Source organism: Mirounga angustirostris, unplaced genomic scaffold (assembly GCF_029215605.1).
Source record: "Mirounga angustirostris isolate CCGP_5_RB_7025 unplaced genomic scaffold, mMirAng1.0.hap1 SCAF_7, whole genome shotgun sequence".
In the NCBI taxonomy this organism is placed as follows: Eukaryota; Metazoa; Chordata; class Mammalia; order Carnivora; family Phocidae; genus Mirounga; species Mirounga angustirostris.
In genome coordinates, this window is record NW_026991715.1 from 69,742,282 (window position 1) to 69,758,878 (window position 16,597).

A 16,597-nucleotide genomic window follows, 5' to 3' on the forward strand; every position below is an offset into this window, starting at 1 on the left:
AAAAAAAGTGTGAAAGTAAGCTCTAAGGAGTTAAGAAGAATGAGATGTCCAGAGCTGATAATGAACCATGAATCCACACATTTCAATATTAAACATCTACAAGACACTATGACAGTGTAGAACAGAATATATAGCCTGTATTACTTGAAATACTACAAATTGTAGTAGTGATCTTTAATTCTTGCACTTAAAAACATGTTTCAACATGTTACGAGAGCTATGACCCCTCTCTCTCCCAGCTTAAAAAAGAAAAAATACGTTAAGTCTAAACAATTTCATCATTATACACTTAAATTTAAGAACCTCTGACTCAATCAATCTAGACTGAGGTGTCTAGACCAAAACAAGAAATAAGAGTATGTTTTTAAGAAAAACAACATAATGAAAGCAACCTTAGAATAATTTGACTATAAATTATTTTAATAGCATAACAGAGCTATGATTAAATTACTCGAAATCTGTAAAATATGATTTGTATGATTTGTTCCTTAAAGATCTAGAACTTTTTCTCTCAATCTGTAAAATTTCAACACTCAAATTTCAAAATTAAGTTTCATATATAGTTTTTAAAACCACAGGAGTTAATTTTTGTTATATTTACATATGAACACTTTAAAGTATTATAGCATTTAAATATATTTTAAACTATTCCATAATTTCCGTAGCCTAAAAACAGAATACTTAAGTCCAAAAAAGTGGAAAGCTAAAGGGAAGAAAGTGGCTAAGGAAAGTAAATTAGCTCCTCTAGTACCAGTGAGCCTTTCAGAAAATTAAGAAAATCTGATGCCTTTGTACATTTCCTTCTCTATCAATATCTTCTATCAAGTTTCTATATCTAATAAATGTAGCACAATGCCTACCTTTAAATAAGCATCTGATAAAATATTTATTGAATCAAAGAAATACAACATTTCATTCTCCTCTACACTGCCTTTTTAAACAAAATTTTCATAAATCAATCATTTCATAGGGTAAATTTTATTACATGTCTTTTAAATAAAGAATTTAGAGAAATTGAGGCGCGTGGGTGGCTCAGTCATTAAGCATCTGCCTTCGGCTCAGGTCATATCTCAGGGTCCTGGGATTAAGTCCCGAGTCAGGCTCCCTGCTCAGGGGGAGTCTGCTTCTCCCTCTCCCTCTGCCCCTCCCTACCACTCATGGCTCACATTCTCTCAAATAAATAAATAAAATTAAGGGAAAAAATAAGAATGTAGAGAAATTAGGTAGATTAAATACCTTAGAGACCATCTGGCTTTGGTGGGGGGGGGAAACAAATTTTAGCATCTGAAGAGACAATTGACTATTTTATTGAAAACTGAGTATTGAATATTTTATATTATAATAGCATGTAATTTTTAAAACTCCATAAACATAGAAACCTAATTAATATTTTACTTTCTAGCCTAAAAGGCAAAACAGTGGGATAAAAGTAGGGACAGGTTATTAATCTCTGAGCTTTAGTTTCCTCACTTACATAGATGCACCTATTCTGTGCATTAATAGAGATAATACTGTTACTTCACAAAAGCTATTATGAAAAATTAAATAACATAATACACAATGTAACATGCTAAGCCAGAATCTAACATATTAACTACTATAACTACTAAATAAGTGTTAATACTCATCATTATTTAAAGATGTTCCCCTTTGGGTTTTTATTTTTTTTAAAGCTTTATTTGCTAGAGAGAGAGAGAGCGTGTGCGTGTGGGCACACACAGGTGGTTGGGGGGCAGATGGAGAGGGAGCAGCAGACTCCCAGGGAGCCCGATGCAGGGCTCAATCCCAGGACCCTGGGATCATGACCTGAGCTAAAGGCAGATGCTTAACTGACTGAGCCCCCCAGGCGCCCCCCCACCTTTTTTAAAGATTTTATTTACACTTTGGGTTTTTAAATGTTGCTTTTATTTTTCTAAAAAGATTTACTGTGTTGTATATATCTTGGGAGCAATAATGGGGAAGGGATTCTTTTGATATCATTACCACAGCTCTAGTTATATTTTGCATTATATCTTTTTTCTTTAACTCCTCCTTTACCATATTTATTATTCTATATACACAATTAAAAAACTTTTTTTTTTTCAGGGATGCCTGGGTGGCTCAATCGGTTGGGCGACTGCCTTTGGCTCAGGTCATGATCCCAGGGTCCTGGGATCAAGTCCTGCATCAGGCTCCTTGCTCAGTGGGGAGCCTGCTTCTCCCTCTGCCTTCTGATCCCCCTGCTTGTGCTCTCTCTCTCTGACAAAATCTTTAAAAAAAATTTTTTTTCATTGCTCCTAAATACTAAAGTGTGAAAAATTCATAAAGAACAGAATTACTAAAGTCCACATAAAAGACAGCAAGTATTATGATCTTTACTAGTTTAACATATACAAAGAAAACAGGTTACATCAAACAAAACTGCAGCCAAAAGAATCCAAATAAACAAATTATTATAAAATGTAACTTATATTTTCTCAAAAATGGGCAGTTTTTCATACAGCTGCAGAGACCCATATAAGTAAACGCAGTACCCAAAGCCAGACTAAATGTATTATAGTTCTCATTGTTTCTGAATATGAAAATGCCTTTCAACAATAATTTCTGGACTTGGCATAGTAAGAGTCATACTTAGCATGCCTTGTTTGAGAAATAAATTAATGTCAAAGAGCTACTATGAATTCTGAATAATAAGTATTTTTATCAATTGCAAGAGCATTTAGAGATATAAGTAAGAGCAGTATATGTATGCATGTGCAATACTATTATTCATATGGTCTATAGACAATATTTGATGCATATACCCAGACTGCATGCAATACTTCAGAAGGCCCCCCGCTCCCAGAAACTCACATCTCAAATTGGAAACTACCAGATTAGATGAATTTAATATAAGAACAAACCCTTCCCCCCCAACAAAAAAGACAAATCTTAACAATAAAAGACTATGTATCACTGTATTTTATTTGTAATCAATCACTTAGAAAAAATAGAAAAAATATTACTTACCTAACTAGTCATTTGAATAAATGACAGTAGGATGCTCAAGCAACAGTTGTATGGTGACTTAAAGTAAAGCAAGCATTAAGAACCAAAGAAATGTTTTAAGGATGCACTAAAATCTTCAAGCAATAGAGCACAGGTATGAACTCTGAGATTAAAAAGCAGCAAACAGAGCAGACTAACAAGGGATCAAGAAATGGACACATTTTCTAGGCAAAGTTTTACATCAAGTTTGAATTTAAGAGGCAGCTTCCTAATTGATATTTTCTTCTAGTGTCAAATGAAGCTAATAACCAAAATCTAACTTGCATGTGCCTAGGACAGGAAAGAAAATAACTATCTTTTGACACATGTAGTAGCCATTACTAAAGATTTAAAAAATAGATATATCAAGATTCTCTATGCCATTGAAGATAGTACCCTTACAGAACGGAGCTGCTTTAAAGCTAGTTTGGGGTAACAGCCAATAGCTGGGGAAGACACAAAAATTTTTAAAATATGAAGGCAGTAGATACTAAATCCAAATATTAGAGTGTGAGCTCAAGAAATCATTTAAATTTCCTCAAGTTTTAATCATCTTTGTTTTAAAATATAAATAAATCCCTTCAAAGAACTAGTATTAAAAAGTTCATAATGTTCAAATAATATTTACATAAATATAATGAGAAAGTATAACAATGCACAATTTAAAGGACAATCTACAAACCTGAACTAATAGCTAGTTGCTACTGTCTTACCTCCTTATTAAAGCATACCAGTACTTCCAATATTTCCGGTAATATATATATTATGTATATATTTATGTACATATGTATAGTTGATACTGTATCAACATATATCTACTGTAACACACACTCCTGCTTAGGGCTTTAAGTCAATAAACATCAGAGCACTCATGTTCAAGAAAATGCAGGGGAATATAAAGATAAGATACAAAAAAAGGAAAACAAGCTTCCATTTAATGCTAAGCACCTTCAAATATCTTCCTTTAATACTTACAACCATCCTGGAAGGTATCTCCCTTCTCATTTTAATAAATGGGAAACCAAGACTCAGAAAACATTGAAAACTTGCACAAGATTACACAGCAACTACGTAAGTGGTAGAGATTCAATTCAAATCCAGATCTGTAGGATTCCAAAGCCTTAGGCCTTTCATGCTATGATTCCATACTGCTCTTAACGGACTTAAAATATACTGGAGAGATACACATGTATGTAACTAACAGAAGGCATTGTATAAAAATGTCAAAGTATTTTGTTCCTCTAAATGGAGATCTCATAATTCATCAGAGACCACTAGGGAAGGCTTCTGAGAAAAAGATGGGAGTTTAAAATGTACCAGAGAGGGACAACTGGGTGGCTCGACTGGATAAGCATCTGCCTTCAACTCAAGTCATGATCCTGTGGTCCTGGGATTGAGCCCCACATCAGGCTCCCTGCTCAGCAGGGGAGTCTGCTTCTCCCTCTCCCTCTCCCTCTCCCCCCTCCCTGCTTCTGCTCTCATTCTCTCACAAATAAATAAAATCTTAAAAAAAAAAAAAAAAAAAAAAACTGTACCAGAGAGAAAGACTAACATATTAGCAGACAGAAACTGGCAATTAGAACATTCTAGAACTTTAAGGAATGGCATGATGAAAAAGGCACAGCATAAAAAAGTGTTTTCAGGATAGTGTATTTGGACAAGGTATGTATGTATGGGAGGTGAAAGTTAAAACAGAAAAGTGGAAGATAGTTAGAGCAGAACATATCTTAGAAAGCTTTGATATTTACTCTGTAGGCACTGAAGAATCATTCAGCATTTGAAGAGGGGAATGACATCATAAAACTTGTACTTTAGGAAAAGAATTATCAACAGACTAAATTAGAGGGTAGAGGCTCATAGGCATAGAGGGCAATGAGGAAGCTAAAGAGACCACATCTGCCTTCTTCATTGTGTAGCACCAGTTAGCACACAAGGCACGGTATCCAGCAGGCATTCAAGGAAATAATGAATGAGGCTATGATAACATTCCTACAAAGAAATTAGGGCCTGAACTAGGGCAGCAGCAGTAAATAAAGATATAAAAAAAAGATTCAAAACATTTAAAGGGTAGAACCAATAGAACTTAGTTACAGTTTAGAAGTACATGTAGGTTAAGGAAGAAAGCAATAAAAGCTGATATTTTACTGAGTAGCTGAAATTTTGGTGATTCTTCCTCCTCAAAGAAAAGTAAAGTACCTTCTTGGAAGTGTGGAACGTCACGTTACAAACAGTATAGTTGGTTTTAAAAGATCTGCATCATTCTGAATTAAATTACGTGAAATGTTTAGGCAAAAAGCCCATGACAGGATGAACAACAATTATACCAAACAGAGAGAGTCTGCAATGGGTCTTGAAAATCATTTGATTTTAGAAAAATTTACTGTATGCATACATTAGGGCTAATACCTGGAATATGTGTTTTACTCAAAACTTACTTTCTCCATCACCATCTTTATCAAATTCTTCTATCATAGCCCGAAGTTCTTCATCACTCATGTTTTCACCCAATTCTCTGGCAACACGTCGCAAATTCCTCAAGCTTATTTTACCTGAATCATCATCATCAAATAGTTTAAATGCCTTTAATATTTCTTCATGTGGATCTCTTTCCAATATCCAGTCTGTCACTATAGTTAAAAGAAAGTTTAAAAATTTTAAAAACACTTTATAAAAATCACAAATGCATCCATCTGTGAAATCAACAAGTGTTAGATGAGAATTAAAGTTGTGAATCTTTCAACATTTAGTTTCATAATACTGCCAAATCAGAGCCCCAAAACCCAAAATGATAAACCTGAAATTACAAAAATCAAATCCGTATTTTAAAATTTAATCTTTGTTATCAACAATTCATCCCATTATAAGAGTATGCAAAACTATCTCACACAGAGGCAAAATAAAAAGGATTATATACCATATTTATTTAAGGTCTACTATTGTTAAGAATTGCACTATGCTCCACTGACAGTAAACACAGAAGTCTAGGAGTTTGTAACTTAGTTGTAGATATGATATACCAAAAAAGCAATTAAGACTAATTAGATAAAAGATGTCTGATGTCTAAACTTAATAGTAACATTATTGTTCCTCAAGTTAAATCTAATTTAAAGACACAAAAATCATGACAAATTAATAAAATGCACTGCCATCATTGATAAAGACACAATGTCACACAGATGAAAATTCTGCTGATATCTTCATGATTTGAGGAAACTCTTGGTTTTCCAAAATATGAAAAGCAGTTACCAAAAGGACTGAACATGATTACAGTAAGAAAGCTTCCATACCCACCCCCCCCCAAAAAAAGAAAAGTTCTGGAAAGATCTCTCTAAAGTCATGCCCATTTTGTTCAGCAAGATAATAACTCTCAGACAACTAAAAGTGAGAAATACCAGACCTCAATATAAATTATATATTTTAATAGGCTAAATGTAATAATATATAACAATAGTAAACAATATTTTCAATATTTGCAGTCTTTATTCAATAGCCACAATAACATAAATTAAAGTAAAAATCTGTGGTATAAATTTTTTTAAGTTACTAGATCAAATTCTGAAAATAACTAAGTAAACATCTCTGAAGTAATTCCACATGCTAGTCTACCACTACAACAAAAATTATTTATGACTTTCACTGTGCCATTAAAAATAACTCAGTCCTGGTGAGGTTTACAGAATCTTAAAAACTTGCACAAATGTTTGTAGATGGAAAGTACTGGAATGTTTAATGCACCCAAAAAGAGAAATACAGTTCAAGCCCACAAAAAATTATTATTGTTGTGCTGTAATGTCATCATGTTTGGTTTGAGTAAGCTTTTAGGATAAGCACCTATTTAAGCTAATGTTAAAACATCTACATACATATTTAGTAGTTTTCTATTAACCATTAATTGTACCCAAAAAGTCTTTCAAGTAACTAATTGAAGTATATTACTATAAGTATGCAAATCACCAAAGCTCATAAATATTCAATCAAAAGGAGTTGGCATATATACAGCCATAACACCAAAATAAAATACCATGCTTAACTCTATGGCTCATACTCAACTTATTTTGAATTTAGTCCCAACAAAAAAGCAGGACAAGGAAAAAAAAAGTGTTAAGAAATTTTCTTCACCAATTAAATAATTTACATGACAGGTGAACCAAAAAAGCAGCTTGCTGAGTATTAATGTACTTAAAGAAGCAACAGGGTGATGTGGGGAACAGATGGGGCTCCAAGATGTATAAATTCTTATCCCACTAGTGCTTTAATTGTGTTAGTTACTTCAGACTTATGTGTATATATAATCTTTTATCAATACTTTGCCTTAGAATACAACTTTTCTTGGGAATTATAAATACCCATCATTTTGGACAACTAAAACATTGTAACTTTATGGTGACTCTCCTCCATGCCTTCATGCTCTAATCCTATTCCACAAAGTAGAATTTAATTATAAGGAATACACTTTTTTCCCAATGAAAATAAGTCAACTAACATACAGTTAAGGTGGGTTCAATTTCTGTCCATGTAACTCTATTTTCAAAAAATCATACTACCAGAAATATACTTCCTCAAAATAGTTAGACCTTACACATTATAAAAATCAGTTAAGAACACAGCCCATTAAAAAACATCACATTAAAAGTTTATCAAAAATCATTAAAAGTACTGCTAGAAATATAGCTTCAACCGTATTTCTCATTGTCTTTTGGGGGTTTCTATCCAAAAATAAAAGTTACTTTAGGGCGCCTGGGTGGCTCAGTTGGTTAAGCGACTGCCTTCAGCTCAGGTCATGATCCCAGAGTCCTGGGATCGAGTCCCACATCGGGCTCCCGGCTCAGCGGGGAGCCTGCTTCTCCCCTCTGACCCTCTCCCCTCTCATGCGGTTTCTCTCTCTCTCTCTCTCAAATAAATAAATAAAATCTTTAAAAAAAAAAAAGTTACTTTAAACTCAACATTGTGGAACCCAAACTCCTCCTACTATCACCAAGATAGTGGCTGATGCCCCACCTCAAAAAAGATAACAGCACCATTAACAGATATCTCCCCTATTTGAAGTCTAAACATTTTAAATCCCATAAACCTAACCAGTGATTAATTCCCAGAGTACTGAGGACACTACCTTTTTTACTCTTAAATGTATCTCTTTTCATTCTCACCACCCTCAGCATAATAGAAGTCTGTTTTTTTTCCTGTCTGCAGTCTCTCTTCCCTCCAACCCATCTTTAATACTCTCAATAGAGTTACCTTTCTAAAATATATCATCTTCTCTTCCTCAGAAACTGAAAATGATCACCTGCTAACTGAAGTCCAAGCACTACACATGATGCAAGACTATGTATTTGGCCCAATCCTATCTTTGCATTTCCCTAACCTCCACAACAGGAGACTACCTGGTTTCCCAAACATACTATACTTCTACTATACCACTCTTTGTTGTTGCTGTTTTCTCTGCCTGCAATGTCTTTCTCTACTCGTTCCCACAATCTTCTCTTTAGGAGGAAATCCTATTCACATCCCAAAAGGTCTAAATTAAAAATCCCCTCTGCAAAGTCTTCTTCAATTGCTCTAGACCAGGAATTGACAATTCTCTTTGTTTTTGTTAAAGGCCAGACAGTAAATATTTTTGGCTTTGTGGAGGGTATAAGGTCTCTGACTAAACTACTTCCTCTGCCATGACAGCACAAAGGCAGCATAAAAGATGAGGCAGTGTGGAAGCAACAGCTGAATTTAGCCTAAGGGCTGTAGTTTGCCAACTTCTGCTCCAAACAAAATTATAATTTACCACAGAACACTATAGCTTGTTATTACCTACATTTAAATGGTAAGCTCCTTGAAAGAACCTTTTAGCAACTTTTAATTCCCCTCCCTCAACGCAAAGTACCTAATGCCAAAAAATTCAGGGAATGTTTGTTAAATAAGCAAAGCAAAAACAGTAATAGAATATTCTATTCTAAATAGGCAATGGAATAATTCATTTGTGCCAATAAAAGAGGGAGTACAAACATCTGACTTATCTTGGTCTTACTTTAAAGGAGCAATTCCTAAAACATCTTTGTTACTACTCACTAACCTCAAGCTGTCTAGATTCTTAACTTACATTAAATATATTTTAATATTTTTTTCTAACATTGGGAAAATTCTGGTTCAGTGTTAGACTTCATCCAGAAATATCTGCAGAACAATATCCTTCAACAGTAATAGATAATACATAAAACTAAGACTCAAATGTTCTGGTTTGGAGTTATTTTTTCCAAAGTATAAAATATACATTCATCTGTGCTCAGTTATTATTGAAAAATAATCAACAAATGGAGAGAATACATAGTTCTTGACTGATTTCTAAACAGTAATACATTTTTGACTACTGGTACTGAGGATAGCTGAAGTATGCTAAGCTGGTCAAAAGTTTGATCTTTGAAAGTCAGAGCAGAAGTTTAGTCATGGCCGTTTATTCTGTAAAGAACCCAGTATAAGTGCTCTGTTAATAACATAGAAAAGATGGAGGATCAGGAAAAGATGAAGATGACATGGGACTCTGGCTTCAACTGCTAATAAAATCGCAATTTTAAAATTGTATTTACTTAAGGTGAAATAATGTGTTGCATAAAATTATTAAGGATGATATAATGCCTAAAATAGCCTGCCACTATGAAAAAAAAGTAATCAGAAAACTGTACATTTTATGTTCCAGTGATGCATACACAATCATTACTAGGCATTAAAACAAAGTGAAACAAAGACAATTTTTTAAAGTAATAATAACAAATACTTAATAGTACTTTCTATAGCTAGGCCCCCTTCTAGTAAGCATTTTACATATTAACTTATTTATTCCTCCCAAGAACCCACAAGACAGTACAACTATCCCCATTTTATATCTGCAAATGAGACACAGACAAGTAAAATGACCAAGTTAAACAGCTAGTAAGTGGCAAAACCAAGATATGAACCCAGGCATTCTGGTTCCAAAATGTCCATGCTAAACCACTACATTGTACCAAATGTGCCTGAATTGTAGCTCTTTCCTAACAGTACCATTACCACTATATCCTTAACACCCGTTTCTATAAATCAACAATCTAAATAAGAACTTGGATTAGTCCAACTTATCATAAACTACAGAAGAGCTTCAATACTGAAAGACTAAAAGAATAAAGATGGCTCCCTCCCTCTCTCAAGTAAATAAACCTACAGATTAGAAGAAAACAACACAATATGCTCCCCAAAGGGGTTGAGCTGCCTTTCTAAACAGTGATTTCCTAGTTTACAAGGTGGGAATCTTCTGTGTCGTGCTTTCTCTTTTACGTTTATCCTTTAATTTCCCTCTTCCTCACCTTGATTTTGAGTTTTCAGATTAAAAAAATAAAACCAATGATTTAATGATATGAATCTATCTTTTCCAAACTGCCCTTTCTTTTTGCTTTCTATATTGCTTCTTTCTGAATATTTACACAAAGGTTTTGTGTGTGTAACTGGATTTGTTCCTAAATTTTTTAAATATCTAAAAATAACTCTGATATGCTTATATCATGACATATATAAGGTGGTATTACTGCTTTAGAAAATTTAATTAAAAAAAGCACTTTATGAATATATGTACATTCTGTGTATAATATCCTATGCAATATATTTAAATCATAATAGCAAAGTCCTTGCCTTCCAGAATCTTCTATTCTAAAAAAGCCTGACATATGCTATAACTAATTCACTATAATCAACTATATGAAAATTCAATCATATTAAGCTCACGACACAGTATGCTTAGTTGGTTGTTCTAAAATGTTTTCTCCTGCTTGAGTTTGCCAAATGCCTCCTTTACTACAATCCTCTCCTGACCCTCAACTTTAAACAGATGACTTTATTCACTGAGATCAAGTCATACAGAATATGTAGCCCCTCATAAGCTTTGTCAACCTAAAGGCAAGCACTTCCTCTACAGTCAAAGATACCAAATGCTACAGGTTTTCTCTTCTCCCACTCTGCCAACAAAAATCATACACCAGAATGGTCTTAGGAAATATTTTCCAAACAAAAGGATACCGAATTTTCTGTTTTACTCTAAGAAAATAATTTTTTGATCACCCTTTTAGTTTTATCACATAATATAAACACAGGTTACTTAGGAAGACATCTTTCCACAAAAAGCTACATAATAGTTCCTTGATTAGAATCTTCAGGACAAAAGCCAAAATGATAAATCCCATAATGAGGCTGTAAATCTTATTTTTCTTTAAAATAAGGGAAAAGAGTGCCCCCAAACCCCCATTATAATATCTACCTTATACAGCAATGTTCAATAACAAAATTCCAGAGAATTAAAAAAATACTAATATTAACGGATAATTTCCTAACAAGTGCTAATTACAAAGACCTTTATTAAAATACACACCAACTTCATTAAAATCTTCAAAGGTGATTTTCCCTGTGGCTTCTCTGTCATAATCTTTAAGAATCTTCAGTACATCAGCTTTTTTTACATCAAACCCCAAAGCTCTCATTGCCACCTTTTGGATTAAAAGGGAAAAGCAAATTATAAACCACTCTTTCGAAAGAAGTGACTTCCAATTCTTAAATAAATTTTTACAACTTAGGGATATCAGCACATTAGTAAAATATTTAATTCTTTTGCATGTTTTATGTCTCTAAAAAAATCAAAGTGATAGTTTTTCTCTACTACTGAAATTAAACAGCAATTTTTTCATTTATATATCCTTTTTTATAGAACCAACCAGTTGTTTATAAAATACACTATACAATGGACTGACTTACTATACAGATCATCTTAACAAGTTATTTGTTCTCAAACGATTAACCACCAAAATGAAAAAAAGTCATAGCATAAATATTAAAAATTTATACAACAGAAGAGATAAAAGAATTAAAGTAAGAGTTATCCTGAGACTCTACATGATTAGTTATTAAGTATAAATAGTCCAGGCCCCTGAGTTTAAAGAAAGAAGAAATCTTGTTACTATTAACAAAAACGGAGAGACATGATACTGATTAAAGAAGTCTTACTTGGAAAGGTTCCATTTGTTCTCTGATGTATGGACAAAATAAAGTAGAAGAGCACTGAGAAAAGGATGACTGGCTTTAAAACAGATACCATAATATATAGGCTTGAGGACAGTGAACAGAGCAGCTTACCTTACCTGAAACAGGAAGAGCTCAGATGGAAACAAGCAGTTAGCAAATGAGAAAAGTAGGTAGTAGTAAAAGTGTGGGGAGCAGTCAATAAAAACCAAAGGAATCTGAACTTTATGCAGTGTACAATGAGGAGCCACTAAAGGTTTACGAACAATGAACAATATGAGGAAAGAATCTTAGAAAGATGAATCTAATGGTAGTATATAGAGTGAACTAGAAATGGAGAAACCATTTCGGAAGATCCAGGTATGAAATAAGATCCTAAACCAAGATAATAACAATGGTTAACAAATGGAAGAGACATTATAGAGGAAGAACTGATCAAAACTGGATAAATGAAAAAAAAAAAAAAACAGTGGGAAAAAAGAGAGCTAAAGAGCTACCAAAATGTTGCCTTTCTTATTGTGCTGAGTGTGAGATCTGTACTACCCTAAACAAACTCTTGCATCTTTATAAATAATTCTAGGTCCTAGGATTGACAGTTTTCCCCCATTAGCATGTGTCGACATCAGACATCACTTACATCGTTTGCACCAGAGAAAGTATGTGAAGAATGTATTACTAACATGTCCAAATTAAAAGAGAAATAACACTCTCACAATGTGAAAAAAGAATGAGTCACCAAAAAAAAAACAAAACCAAAAACAAAAAAAAACAAAAAATCCAAAAAAAAAACAAAAAAAAACCCAACAGTGGGAAGAATACAGTAAGAACTGTTTAAATCCTATAATATGAATTACTTTTATTATGTGAATGAAAAATAAGGCCCTCCATAGTAATGTATTTTTATATTTAAAATACTATTCACTTTACAATGTGAAAGGAAAGTAAAAAGATATTAGGAGTATTATTCAATTTTATTATAGCGTTTAACTGTGAACATCTAAAATGGTTTCATATTTCCACAACCAGTTTAGTTAAAATACTTTAGAAATGTACTGCAACCAACTATCAAAAATGCAAATAATTTTAACAGAAAAATATACATTTTGAAGTACCCTATTACCTTTAATTCATGATAATCTATTGCTTCATCTTTGTCTGTGTCAAATAGTTCAAAAGCATCTTTAATTTCTTGTTTCTGTTCTTCAGAGAGTTCTCTTCTTTTTTTCCTCTTTGTTTTGTCTACTACAAGCTCATTTCTATGAAAAGAAAAAATGTCTATTCAGTCTACTTTAATCCTATTCTCCTGTGCATCTAGATGATTAAAATAAGATTCCAAAATGCAACAAAAAAATTAACCAATGAATACTTTTTAAAATTTCTACAAAGGAAGTATTTGGGAGAAAAATGAATTTTCCTTACATGAGTCAAAGCTTTGATCACTCCATAGTCTAAGCTGCTATAAATCTGCACTTTCCAAAACTGAAAAGTGTTACAGGTTATTAGAAGAAATGAGGACCTAACTTTCTTTCCTTCTGACTTTGTATTTATTCTCAATGATATTAATGTGGAAGAAATAAGAACTGTGAATAAAAAAACATTACTTTCATGACAGAAATCCCAACAAAAAACCAAGGCACTCATACATAACTATTCACATTACTCTACAACATAGTGTTAAAAAAAATCAGAGGAAAATTCATAATTGATGATCACTATATATTTGGTTTACTTTTTTTTATATATATATATATTTGGTTTACTTTTGATAGCATTTATAAGTTATCAAAATTACTACCCATAAAGCATATAATTTAACAACTTACAAAGTTTTTGGCATTGTAGGTTAAAAGTGATTTAGATTACATATTTCTAAGTTTGGCACTTTATTTATAATTTCTTCCATTGATATTAACAAATCAACCAAAATACTGAAGTCTAAATATAGACTAAACCATAAAAATTAAATGCCAAAAAAGTATATTTGTGCTAATTTTCTATAATATAAAGTGAAGAGTCAATGGTTTTGTAAATCTCACTTGTAAATTTAGATTTAGTTTCTCATAAACCCCGGGTATTTTTTTAAAGGAAATCCTATTTACAAAGCCAGAAATGTCTTAAGAGATACTGATCTTAGTGTTCCAAAATTTCAAATGGGGCTGCAACATCTGTATAAAAACACTCCGTTTTGAAACAGTTTCATAAAACTTCAAAATGTAAAGAAAGCTTGGTTGATTTTAATAAAACGTTATCTATTTGCTCGTGTTTTGCTCTCTAAAAATCTACAACAAAGGAAAGAGATGATTAGAAAGTGATCAGAAAAGGTATAATAAATAAAGCTGAGGAAAATCTTTCTTTCACAAGAGACCTGACTTCACACAAGCTTGGACATTCCCGGGGTCATTTTCTCTGGACGGCGAAGTCCACCACAGACCTACAACTGATTCCACGCAAGGAATCTCTTAGCCGAACGAGGCAGCTGTTTGGAGAGGTATAACTACTTATTTTTAAGGTAAAACGTCTACATGGCGCTGGGGCAACAGACAGGGGGTTAGAGACTAGAATTGAATTAAAGGTAAAGAAACTCAAAAAACTTGAAAAACCTAAGAGAGAGATTACCAGTTAAAGTCATTTGGGTTATACCTTAAAACAGGGCCCCAGGATAAAATCAAGGAGGGGTTTTACGTTATTTCCAAAATTTATAGTTAAGTATGATGGCATTAGAGCAGCTAAGGGGGTGCCGTGGACCAGGAAGGCGGAGCTGAATGAAAGGAGGTATGCTCCTTGGCCTGATTTCTCGCAGAAACACCGCGAGAAGAAACATCGCGATATTTCACTCCGTCCTCGCATCTAAAATAACCCGTCTTTTTGGTGGTGCAAAGCCCAACGCACTGCTAAACCTAACCACCTCAGCAGAAATGCACGGGACTCATCTCCTTCGAGACACCACGGCCCCCAGGGTGAGGGGTCTGGGCCCGGGAAGGTTGGCCGAGGCTCCTCTCCCTCGTCCCAAACTGCATCCCCTTCCTCGCCTCGGCCCCAACTACCTCCCTTCTACACACACCCGCCCTAGGGCCCGCTGCGGGGTGTGGAGAGCTTTGCGGCCTCCTCATTACCGACCTCAGAGCTAAACTCATTTTCTCTTCGGACAGAGACGTTCCTCTCAAGAACGACTTTAACGCCCTACCCAAGGCAGCACGACTTCCACAAGCCGTTCAACAGACACTCACGACCTCAGCGGCCTCAAGGACCTCCCACAAGGTAGACACTTCTGAGCCGGATTGGTTAACATTGCTAACGTCCTGGCCATTGAGACGGAAACGTCACTAGTCCTCTGCTCTCATTGGGCATATTTCGCGTCAATCAAAGAAACCGCTCTTCCCTGTGCTTCTGCTGCCCCTCCTCCCGCCCTTTAGATTGGCCTGTCGCGGTTTCCACGAATCCTTTGCGGAGCGAGGGTCTGGGTGTTTGCGTGATAGATTGGGCGGTAGGTGGTCGGATCTCGCCTCACGCAAGGAGGCCTGTAGCCTGAGGCGAGTGACCGGAGACGAGACGGACAACTCCAAGGGAAAGGAAGGAAGGGAGAAGAGGCATGGCTGCGGGGTTAGCCTCCTCAGCTAGAAGGAGGGAGTAGCTGGGGAATGAGGCCTGCCAAATTTGGCTTCGCTCTGTTGTATGAAAGGAAAGAAGGTTAGCACTCCCCTTGACAAGGATGGAAGAGGTCCTCGGGCGTGTCAACACGCATACAGTTAAGGCATGCCACCTACTTCGCTATATCCTAAAACCTTGGATGGCCTGAGTACATAGGGAGTTTGTTTAAAACGCAGATTTAAATGTATCTTTCTCCCATTCTGATTTTAGTAGGTATGAATCCGCACTCTTTTTTTCCTTACAAACTGTCCAGGTGATTCTAAGGCAGGGGCTGTAGATTATATTTGTATAATTAGGGGGTTGAATTACTAGGCTATTTACGGTGAAGCGGTACTTAACCGGCCTATATCTCCCCTCTTCCTCCTTGAATGGATTTGTTCTCTTATGTCCTTTATTTTCCAGTGTTGTGAGCTGCTTACACACATTATGTTGTCTGAAGTTGCAAACTAAGTTCTTGAAGCTCATTTGGGTAATTAAATTGTTTACTTGTTTATCATTTCTACTAGGCTTTCTTGAGGTGTAGGATTTTATCTTTCATTTAACGCTGTTCCTAGTGCCTAATACAATGCCTGATGCATAGGTGCTCAATAAATATTTGTTGCATTGAATGGAATCTTGCTGTGAAAACCCACAAAGCACTGAACTAAGCTGTAAATCTTATAAAGGAATAAAATAGCCTGAATGTGGGTGTCGGGCAGGGAAAGGGGGACGATAAACAAACACTATTGTGTATGTATAAAGGAGATGCATACACATAACACACACACACATAATAAGTTTAAGGAAGGGATAGAACACAAAAGGACAGAAGAAAGTCTTCTTAAAGGATTTGGCCTATATGTTAGGCCTAGAAGGATGAGCAAAATTTGGACAAGTAAAACTACTATGATGGTGTAAGTCTAAAAGTTAGAAGTTCAAG

The 16,597-nt window shown here is 34.7% G+C and overlaps 1 protein-coding gene and 1 non-coding gene across 4 annotated transcripts in view; one reads left to right on the top strand and one right to left on the bottom strand.

Annotated features, from left to right (window-relative positions):
* The window catches only part of CETN3 (centrin 3), a 60,495-nt gene extending 45,209 nt beyond the window's left edge, over positions 1-15,286 (bottom strand). For all 3 annotated transcript variants that reach the window (XR_006794628.3, XM_064596363.1, XM_045898425.3), the window contains exons 1-4: positions 15,148-15,286; positions 13,151-13,286; positions 11,387-11,501; positions 5,442-5,633 (exon numbers count right to left, since the gene is read on the bottom strand). Coding sequence is in view for 2 of the 3 variants with exons in the window: in XM_064596363.1 (XP_064452433.1) it covers positions 5,442-5,633; positions 11,387-11,501; positions 13,151-13,286; positions 15,148-15,164 (460 nt within the window). In the remaining variant the exon portion in view is untranslated. The remainder of the gene's footprint in view (positions 1-5,441; positions 5,634-11,386; positions 11,502-13,150; positions 13,287-15,147) is intronic.
* Positions 15,287-15,695: 409 nt separating this feature from the next.
* LOC123836813 (U6atac minor spliceosomal RNA) lies at positions 15,696-15,816 on the top strand. Its single transcript, XR_006789077.1, has one exon. It is a non-coding gene; the product is annotated as a U6atac minor spliceosomal RNA (small nuclear RNA).
* Positions 15,817-16,597: the final 781 nt, after the last annotated feature.